The following is a 10,400-nucleotide window of genomic DNA, read 5'->3' as shown; positions in this document are numbered from 1 at the left end:
TACACGTATTTTTAAATTCTCAGTTTTAACACATATTTTACCTATTCCAAGTTTTAATTGAATAAATACTGACACAACCCATACATGTTTGTAGTACAAAAATGTTTGTAGCACTCGGTAATATTTTAGGAATGTAAAGGGGTCCTAAGACCCAAAACAGTTTGAGAACTGCTGGAGTCCACTAGTTCCCTTATGCATTATATTTTTGTTTAACAATTATGCCTGGCAGTTTTGGGTGTTGAGAATGCAGGTGAATAAGACAGGCAGGCCCTGATCTCATGGAGCCTGCATTCCTGTTGGTGCATGTGTGTCAGGTGACTTTGTCAAGGAAGACAAATGAACAAGGTAATTTCATGTAATACTTAAGTGCTGTAAAGAAAATTAAACAGGGTGAAGCGGCTGGGAGTGTGGAGCTAGTAGAGATTGATGCGGGGAAGATGAGTTTTGATCTGAGACCGGATGGGCAAAGGGGAGCCTCTTTTTCTGGCTACTTCTGCTCTGCCTTCCTCACTCCATCCCTACTGGCTTTTCTGTGGTTCCTTAAATATGCTAGGCTGGTTCCTTCTTCAACACCCCCGCCCACCCCCGTCTAGAAAAGTTTTCTGGTTACATTTTCATTCCAGTCACTCTAGCGCAGATCTCTTTGAGAGGACTTCAGCTACCCACTCAAATCCATCACTAGCCATCGCCTTATCGGGTTTCATTTTTCTTCTTAGCACTTACCTCTACTACATATTGCTATATATATGTGTGTGTGTGTGTCTCCCACAAAAACAGTAAACATGACAACAGAGACTTGGGGTAACTGTTAAAACCCCAGATTAAATAGAACCTAGGACACGGAAGGCTCAATCAATGTGCTGGATAACTTTAAAATTAAATATAATGAGAAAAGAAACCTTAGCTTCTGAAAAGATACATAAATGCTAAAAGGAAGTTACTTAAAGACCGCATAGTGGCTTTAATGCAACCCTAAATATCCAAGGCGAATAGTGCCAGGCACACAGACAGGGAGGCTTAACAACGTTAGTGTTTTTGCTACCCGCCTCTCCGCACAGACAACTTAAGGGTAGCTTTGCCAGTTTGTTCTCGTTATATCCACAGTGTCTAGTCACTGGTGCGCAGAAAGCGCTCAATAACCGTGGAATGAACGGGTGCCTCCCTCCTACCGACGGTTAACCTGAGCCGGGAGAGAGAAAGCCTTGGCCAAAGTCACTCCAAATCTTGAAGGCAAAGGCGGGACTTGCACAGGAGTATCCCGACTCCCGGGGAAGGGCTAGCTCCACCGTAGTTACTCATTCTCCACTCCCCACAACAGCGTCAAATCCTGTCAAAGCCTTTAATGCTTAAGTTAGGAAAATACAAAGAAAAGCCTGGCCGCCTACCGGCAGCAAAGCGACAAAACGAGGCTGTCAAACCCGCGATTTCCCTGGAGCCCAATGGACGCCTGCGGCGGCCCGCGATGTCACATGACCAGGCGTGCTACGGGAGCCGCGCGCGCCAGCTCCTGCGCAGCCGCAGCGGGCCGCTTGCGCGCCTTTCCAGAAATGGCGGCTCCGCTGGGTGGTATGTTCTCCGGGCAGCCACCTGGACACCCCGGGGACTCCAGGGGCCAAGCTTCGCTTCTTCAGGCCGCGCCAGGCCCTCCGAGAACTTCCAACAGTACCTTGGTGGACGAGTTGGAGTCATCTTTTGAGGTAAGATGAGACTGGGCGTCTGTGTTCCCAGTCTGCCTTCTTTCCTGAAACGTAAGCTGCGCCTGGGCAGTTGTCTCTTTCAGCGATGCCCACCATCAGGCTTACAAATAGGGGAACAGGCTCAGAGAACGGAAGTCACTTGCTTTAGTCTCCACGTTGAGTGGTGGCCGGAATTCTGTTCAGGTCTGCTGGCGGAGACGTAAACTTTGTTTCTGGAAGAACGTGGACTTGAAGTTGGTCCATCCCTAGTCTCAGGACCCTTCTAGGTTCCCAGTCGGTTGTTTCCGTTCCATCCTTTTTTGGGCCCATCCCCGAGAGCTCTTCCCCGCATCCCTGCGTGTTTAATACTGGTTCGTCTGCGACGGGTAACGTCACACTATGTCCTGTATCCTTTCCGCTGGGCTCCACCCTTAGATGGCCCCAAACTAATGAACTCTTGGAGATGAAATGGACTTGTGTGAAAGTTACTGTGTGAAACTTGGTACCAGGAGGGGGGAAGAAGGAAAGCTGGAGGGAGCAAGGGAGGCAGGGATGACCCATACTCTGAGTTCCACCCAAGAAGTTAACCCCTCTAGCAAGGAAAATGGGGAGTGGTAGTAGACAAAGGAGAGGTAAAAATATGTGCTTAAAAATAAGATGGCTTTCAGTGGTCTCTAGAGTGGAAGATGAGCCATTATTGTGGGGAAATAAAATAACTTATAATTGCAGCTACCTTTTCCACATTTTAAGTCATGTGAATTTTATACTGTGTACAGTAGCGGAGTAAAGCGTGAATATAGTTTGTAAATCAATGTGTTATTGGGGCTGCATGGGAAAATGCATTTCTTGGGGAGTGTGCATTCGAAAACTTGGAGATGACTGATTTAGAGGACATCAAAATTTACCGGGGAGGAGGATGAGCCTCCTTTGCAGTGGTGCCAAGCCATAAAGGAGAGGGTTTGCTAGGCTTTAGAGCAGCATTTAGCATTGAGGTGAGGTGGCTGTCAGTCATGAGTGCTTGCTGAAAGACTGGCCCTGTAGAAGTCTTGGCCAGAGCCAACACCAGCGCCCTAATGCTTAAAACCCTTTAGTGGCTACCTGTCACTCTTGAGACAGAGCCAGAAGGTTTACTGTGGTATTCCTAGCGCTGCGTATTTGGCTCTCTGCTTCATTGCAATTTCCTTTTACTCTGGCCACAGAAGACTTTTTCTCCACGTGCTGTTTGTTTTCTCTCTGGGTTTCCGTCCCCTCCCCCAACTTGTGCATCATTTCCTTAGTGTATCCGCCCCTGGTGCCTTTTGTAGGACTTACCACCAAACCAGGCCCCTGAAGTCAGAGGCCATCTCTCCCTCATTCCCCCATCAGTGCTAATACAGTGGTAGCAGATAGCAAGTGCTTGACGAATATTTGTCGAACAGTGAAGGAACCCGTTGTGTGTCAGTCCCTGTCTTCGGTGCTAAGAATACAGAGAAAACAGTCCTTGCCCTCAAGGAATTCATGACAGTGGGGTAGAAGAAACAGATAAATAGCAGGCAGTTGCTGTGTTGTGTGATCACTGCTGTGGTAGAAGAAAACCCAGGGAACTCTGGGAGCACACATGAGCCTGGCTGCCAGAGGTGCTTCCCAGAGAATACGCAACCCAAAAGGGCGTTTGGACAAAGCCAAGTGAAAAGGAGAGAGAGTTGCTACCTGGCCCTCCCTCTGCTGCTTCATGATCACCCATCTAATCTTCTCAAGACTCATCTCAAAGGCCACATTTTAATTTCCCTGTGGTCTGTGTGGGCTTCTATTCCAGAGCCTCCAGCGGCCTGTGGCACCTGCCTGCCCACTTTTCATTTCATATTCTATTTAAAGTGTGCTGTCACTTTGAGGCCTCTGGCTTTCTCATTCTAGTTGCTCAGTAAATGCTCTTTAATGGAATGAGTTTATTGAGATCATGCCCTCTTGTTGTGGGAGGGAACCGTGGAGACCATCCTCTCCTTTTACGGATGGAGAAACTGAGGCTCAGAGGAGAAATTACTTGCCCAAAGCCAGACCCTCAGTTTATGCAAATGAGGACTAGGACTTGGGCCTCCCTACTGTTCAGTCAAAGGTTCCATCCTACGCATACTTCTAAAAAAGCATATTCTTTTTATAGACCACCACACATTTTCTTCTCCATACAACTGCCCAACTATCTATAAAGATCTGTGTGTGTAATATCCTTTTTTTTTTTTAGAGGTAAGAGGGAACTAAAATTCCTGAGCTCAGATTTCCTCTCACTGGGTCTGATGGCCCTGCTCTCTGGCGAAGAGCAGCTCCACCTTTGTTGATTGGTTTGCCTGGTTGGCCTCCTGGGCAACCAGGCAAAACCTCCTGGGTTTTCCAGTACCCACAGTTTTCACAGAGCAGGTATGCCCTATTCATATCCTAGGTCCAACAGGAGTCGTCTTTTCAAGTAATACACAGAATGGGCAGTTTGTTTTTTCTGATTTCTTGAGCTGTTACAGGGATTCCCCAGGAGGAGTCCTGTGATTTTTCTGTATGAATCAGATGGGGGAAACTGCTAGCAGCAGAATTTATTGCTTCCCAAAGGGCCCTCACATCTGGTTGATGGCCTAAATTTGGGCTCAGATATGCCTACCTCACACCAAGTGTAGTTTACTTACTGCTGGTGAGGCTCTGCTTTCCTGAGGTTTGAGGCTTCCTTTCTGATCACTGCTCCCCTCTCCAGCTCCCATCCCATTCTCTTTTTGACCCCACTGCCCAGTGATGGGCCTTCTTTGTGCGTTTCCTGACAGTTTCCTGTGCATAGAACTCCATTGCTGAATTACATATTCATCTAGATCGGTGCTCCTTTAGAGAAACTCTCTCTTTGGGCCTTGTTTATCCATGTGACAGCAAGCTTGTTCCCTTAGGTTGTCCTCTCAGTCATTAACATATTTAGTGAGCCAAGCAGTGCCAAGCAGTCTTCTTGCACTAGGAGTGTAGTGAACAAGTCATGCAAAATTCCCACCTGCTGGTAGGAACCAACTAAAAATGGACTAAAAGAGTGAAAAGAATGGAATGATGTCAGTTAACTGTGTGAAAAACAGTAAAGCTGGGCTTGAGGATAATGAGCAGGAGGGGCGCCATTTCAGGAGTAGAGAGAGATGGCCTCTCTGAGGAGGTGATGATTTTCCCGAGTCGTGACACAGTGGTAATACAATTCATGTAAGCATCAGAGGGAGGGGCTATAAGTGGGGCTGGAACAGGGGCCCAGGCTCTGGTGTGGAATGGGACCGTGGGGAAAGGGGTGAGTGGCAGGAGTCGGGACTAGGTGGTGGTGCTTGCATATACCAGCAGCCTCATTTGCAGGCTCTCCCTTGGAGGGTCTCATGGATTCAGTGTACCAAGTCCCTTCATTAGCAGGAGGATATCTTGTCAGCTGATGTGCAAACCCAGACTCTATAAACTCATTGAATGACTTCAAGAGAAGTTATTTCTTACTCTGAAGTAAGATTTTTGACATGTGAATGACATGTTTTTTCTTACATATTTGGGTCACACAGGCTTGCTTTGCTTCTCTTGTGAGTCAGGACTACGTCAATGGCACAGATCAGGAAGAAATTAGAACTGGTAAGAATTTACTCTTTGTAGATTATGTTCTTACCTTCAGCAAGATTCCTAATTGCTGAATTTATACTCGACGTGTTTCAGTTCTATTTGTATCCTAAGAGAACTTTTCCAGAGAATAAGATTTATACAGTCATTTCTATATACTACTGGTTCTTTGTTCAGTTTATTAATTGACATGTGCCTCATAATGAACCACTTAAAATGAGCTTTCCATTTTGGTATAGGACAGTGACAACCAACAATGCATACTGCTTTTTTCAAAAAAGTTAAGTTTCGATTATTTTTTGAAGGTGTTACCTAGAAAAGTCTCTTGTGCTTCCCTGACTTCACCCAAGTTCTGTCCCCAGAGGCAGCCAGTGTTTCTGACTTTTTTGTGCTATATTTTACATGTTACATTTTAACTGGAAGTCATGATGCTAATTGCTGGATCTCTGGATGGATTGTCTCTCTTCAGAAGAACTTTTATGTTGTAATGAGGTATCATTCATCTCATAAAAGCACAAATTATGTGCCATTTAATGTTGGTTACATGGGGGTTGGGGGTCCGTATCACTGCTGTGACCAGAATTAAAATTCCAGATTACATCTATGGGAAGATGCCGTTTTGATATTTTGACTGTTCATTTATGAGGGAGATATATATATATCTAGTGTTTTTCTTAATATTTTGGTCTTTTTTTAATAAGGTGTCGATCAGTGTATCCAGAAATTTCTGGATATTGCGAGACAGACGGAATGTTTTTTCCTACAAAAAAGATTGCAGTTATCTGTCCAGAAACCAGAGCAAGTTATCAAAGAGGTATGAACTCACATTTCTCCTCAGCTTTTAGGAAGAGCATATGTTGTCAGGATTCCATGTGTGCTTTATTTTTATTTTTTATTTTTTTAAAGATTTTATTTATTTATTTGAGAGAGAGAGAATGAGATAGCACGAGAGGGAAGAGGGTCAGAGGGAAAAGCAGACTCCCTGCCGAGCAGGGAGCCCGATGCGGGACTCGATCCTGGGACTCCAGGATCATGACCTGAGCCGAAGGCAGTCGCTTAACCAACTGAGCCACCCAGGCGCCCTCCATGTGTGCTTTAAATGAGATACATCCTTTTCCCACGAGTTACAGTAGGGCTTTATAGATTGAATACAAATGTTGCTAGTTGTCAGTGTTGATGACAAGCTGGGCAGGTAGTGGAGCCAGGGGTCAGGGCGGGGCGGGAAGATGGGCTTCAAACAGAGCAGTTTCATTTGCTGGCTTTCAGGGAAGACTTTTCTTACAGGAAAGCCTCTGCTGCTTGAAAAAGGTGGAGAAGCCATTAATGTAGACGACAAGCTCAGTTTGGACAGAAATTGTGAGCTGTGTATATCCCCCGGCTGCCTTAGACACAGGAAGGGCTCAAGTTTTGTTCAAGGAATCAAAAATTAAATGTTCTGTCCAGGTTCCTTGAGACTCAGGATTTCATTTATCTCAGTTGTTTGAAACTGGGGCATTTGGAAATGTGCTGAGGTTGCCACAATGACTAGAAAGCTTTATTGGCATTCAGTTTGTTGGGCCAAAGCCTGCCAAGTGCATTGTGGAAGGGAGAAGAATCATCTTGCCCAAGAGACCTGTGATGCCCCTAATGAGAAACACTAAATGGAAATGATTGTTTTTGGTACCTTTTGAAGTAACTACTCCCAATTAATTAAAACATTCTTTTTATTCATTGATATCAGCTGTTTAGAACGTGAAGGGTAAGATGATATTTTACAGTTTATTATGTCAGATCATACCACGTCAGAACACTTGAGTAAGAACATAGGTGTGTTCAAGGCCAGGCCTTAATAAAGAATTATAATGCTGGTATTCATTTAAAAAGCTCTTGAAGGGGCCCCTGGGTGGCTCAGATGGTTAAGCGTCTGCCTTCGGCTCAGGTCATGATCCCGGGGTCCTGGGGTTGAGCCCCACATCGGGCTCCTGGCTCAGCAGGGAGCCTGCTTCTCCCTCTCCCTCTCCCTCTGCCTCTCTCCCTGCTCATGCTTTCTCTTCTCTCTCTCTCTGTGTGTCTCAAATGAATAAATAAAATCCTTAAAAAAATTAAATAAAAAGTTCTTGAATATGAGATTTTAACACTTCATCCTGAACTGATAGAACAGTGGTTTTGGACTCTTTTTAAACAGTGGTTAGCATATATTTGATTCTCAGTGTTTTAGATTCTTAGCAGTATAGCCTTTGGACGGAGGGACTAGGTGGCTGGGGTCCCGGATGGGAAAGAGACTGATTTTCTTTGGCTGCCCTTTGGTACTTTAGAATATTGGAACATCTGTATTACTTATTAAAAGAAAATGAAAAATAAAAACTCCCAGTGTTAGGCATCTTCCATTGGAGGAATTGCTGTGGGTTGTTCAGATAGTGGAGCCAAGCAGGGCAATGGGCATACAATGGTTTAATTGATTCTCTTGTTTTGAATTTACTTCTTAAAGCTCTGACCAAATCAGAAACTATTTTCACTTTTCATGAGCTTGCTCTTGCTTCGTTGTCCTCATTTACAGGATGTCTCAGAACTAAGGAATGAATTACAGCGGAAAGATGCTCTGGTCCAGAAGCACTTGACAAAACTGAGACATTGGCAGCAGGTGCTAGAAGACATCAACGTCCAGCACAAAAAGCCAGCCGAAATCCCTCAGGGCTCCTTGGCCTACCTCGAGCAGGCATCTGCTAATATCCCTGCACCAATGAAGCAAACCTGAGTCAGAGCTGGCCTGAAGGTGATCTGGTGTGTGAGTCAGTCTGAACACGGTTTTGACAAACATCACTTCTTGTGGACATGACATTTTGTAAGAACTCTTTGCCAAAGAATGAGGTGATTTTTGTTGATGATCTCACCTAAAATTTTCCCCTTATTTTTATAAGCGTTATTTCTTGAGTACTTTAAAAATGCCTGTATAGTTTTGGTAAATGAAGTAAATTTTCCTGTCTTTAGCAAAGTTTAGACTGGTAGTGTGATGCCACTTACAGGTTTCCCTTTTCATGTTTCTTTTTTCTGTTTGTATTTTTTTTGTTTTTGTATGACTTAATCTCTCTGTGTTCCGGTTTTAGATTAGCTTGTACGATCTGATCTGAGAATCAGAGGATGAGGATTTTGATTGTAGGCCTTTTATGACAATTATTCCTAGGTGGTAGTGCAGAAAATAGGTAAATTTGCATGTTTCAAGACTTTAAGTTACTTCAAGAAGAGGCATCTAATACAGTGATGTTTGTAATGCATCCGGAGCTCTTAGAATGAGGATATTTTGTAAATAGGTTGAAAGGATTATAATATCCTAAGTTAGTGTAGTAATAATATAGTAGGATCCTTATGTTGATGTTGACTTTTATTTGGACTCTTATTTGTGTGGTGTTTTTTCACTTTTTGGAGCAGAGGCGTGTAGTAGGAGCAGTGATAAGCTAAGTTTTGTTACGGTCTGCAGTGATGAATCAGCATAAGGGGACAGATCTTGTTTTCAGCATGACACTTGCGTACGTGCAGTATGAGAAGTTAAAGCTTGCCATGATCATCTCTTTTCATTTTGAGTTTTGTTTGCTTGTGTCGTTTTTGTTTCTGGTTTTTTGTAGCAGAATTTTCCACTAAGGATGGTTCTTGCTAATGAATAGTTGATTCCAACGGACTGGGGCCTCTGGGTGGGGAGTGCGCTGCAGGGTGACCCTCAGCAAACTCCCCATCCTCAAAAATCATGGGAGCCTCAGCTTTTGGGAAGACATTTTACCCTCTTGTTGGTTACATGGGCCAATGAGATTCTCTGTTGAGCTGCCCTTGAGAAGTACACAAGGGCACTGCGTGTGGTGCTCCCTAGGTGAGATTTTCCTTTCTCTGTTGTTTACCAGTCTCTTATCAGATTACGTCTCCTAACCCAAAACAGATGCTCTGTTGTTTTCTAAATAGGCAGTAGTCTGCCAGTCAGGTGTCCTGACTTGTTTTGTTTCCTTCAGCCTTGAAGGCTCCTCCCTCCATAACACTGACATCATCCATTCATGGTTGTTTGGCCTGGATGCCACTTGGTCCCTGAAGCCTCTGCACGCTCTCTGCTGCACCCCAAGGACACAGGACTTCCTCTCTCTTTGCCAGCCTTGCTTGATTCTCCCTGGGAGTTAGTGATTTGTATCCGTCTCTGTGCCCCTCACGGGAAGGAGGCATTGTACCCCTCTGAATGCACAGTGACCACATATTGTTTATCTTTTATGCATAATACTTATTACTCATTTTTGTTTGTGTGCGTGTGTGTGGGGTACCCAGCCCGGGGCCAACCCCTCAGTACAGATTAAACAAAGCTTTTAAAAGTTGTTTGTACTTACATTACATGACTCCAAGTTTGTTAACCTGGCCACCTCATACCAATTAGAAGCTCTGATTGGTGGGGTTAAGTTTTAGGCAGTCTTGCAGTAACAGAGGTTCTCACTGAAAAGATTGGGAACTATTTTGTTCGGTGCTCAGTGAAGATATTTTGCATTCATGTAAGAACCAATTACTGCCATTTATTTATTCAAAAGCTTTCTGTCAAATAAATAGCCATTTTTCAGTCTTACCTGTTTGTAAATATCTTTTTCCTTTCAATGACCTCTTAATTATTGATGCACATAGAAAACCCTCGGAGCTGCTGTCTCCTTCGGTGAAACAGTGAGAAACCGTCGGCTGGAATCCCCCTTACTTCCCACTCCCAGAGTGACAGCCTACCCGCCTCTTCAGGGTGCTCTTTTGTCCTTGCTGTTCGTCTCCCCAAGCGCCTACCTTGTGCAGGACCAGCCTTTCCACCAGTGCCGGGGTCCCAGGCTATTTGCCTTCTTTGGGCGTACTCCTTGGGTGGTGTCCTTGCCCCGCATCGCCTGTCTACCGGATCGTTCCCTCCAGCTCACAGAGTTCTTCTTCTCCCAACTTAAACATTTTCCTCGGTGCTTGAGCGGCTGCCCTATCTCCCGGCCCCTCGTTTACCATCTCCAGCGTGTCTCCTCTCCCTTCCTTCTCCCCCAGGCTGCCCCCAACACTACCATCACTGTGCTGTGATAGTTTACTAGCCACTTTGCTGGTGCTAAATTGAATGGATACTTCGTCTTCTTTACTTGAATTCATTCTCTTTGATTCATCTTTCCTTTTTTACCCAGC

General features: G+C 44.7%; 1 protein-coding gene across 1 annotated transcript; it reads left to right on the top strand.

The window, feature by feature from the left end:
• The first annotated feature begins 1,512 nt into the window (after nucleotides 1–1,512).
• Nucleotides 1,513–9,825, top strand: MED28 (mediator complex subunit 28). The gene is made up of 4 exons (XM_028087295.2): nucleotides 1,513–1,697; nucleotides 5,207–5,273; nucleotides 5,960–6,072; nucleotides 7,795–9,825. The coding sequence occupies exons 1-4, from the start codon at nucleotides 1,548–1,550 to the stop codon at nucleotides 7,990–7,992; spliced, it is 528 nt and encodes a 175-aa protein (XP_027943096.1). The 5' UTR covers nucleotides 1,513–1,547; the 3' UTR covers nucleotides 7,993–9,825.
• The last annotated feature ends 575 nt before the right edge of the window (nucleotides 9,826–10,400 follow it).

This window comes from Eumetopias jubatus, unplaced genomic scaffold, assembly GCF_037043125.1.
Source record: "Eumetopias jubatus isolate StellerSeaLion01/CBP00866 unplaced genomic scaffold, mEumJub1_p1.0 scaffold_2, whole genome shotgun sequence".
In the NCBI taxonomy this organism is placed as follows: Eukaryota; Metazoa; Chordata; class Mammalia; order Carnivora; family Otariidae; genus Eumetopias; species Eumetopias jubatus.
Note: the sequence above shows the minus strand (reverse complement) of the source record. Positions and strands in the feature narration are given on the sequence as shown.

What these genes read in the sequence shown, in the direction of transcription:
- MED28 (XM_028087295.2), top strand. Translation starts at nt 1,548, where the DNA reads ATGGCGGCTCCGCTGGGTGGTATGTTCTCCGGGCAGCCACCTGGACAC. An exon ending in AGTTGGAGTCATCTTTTGAG is followed by an intron (nt 1,698 to 5,206) that starts GTAAGATGAGAC and finishes TGGGTCACACAG; the next exon opens with GCTTGCTTTGCTTCTCTTGT. An exon ending in TCAGGAAGAAATTAGAACTG is followed by an intron (nt 5,274 to 5,959) that starts GTAAGAATTTAC and finishes TTTTTTAATAAG; the next exon opens with GTGTCGATCAGTGTATCCAG.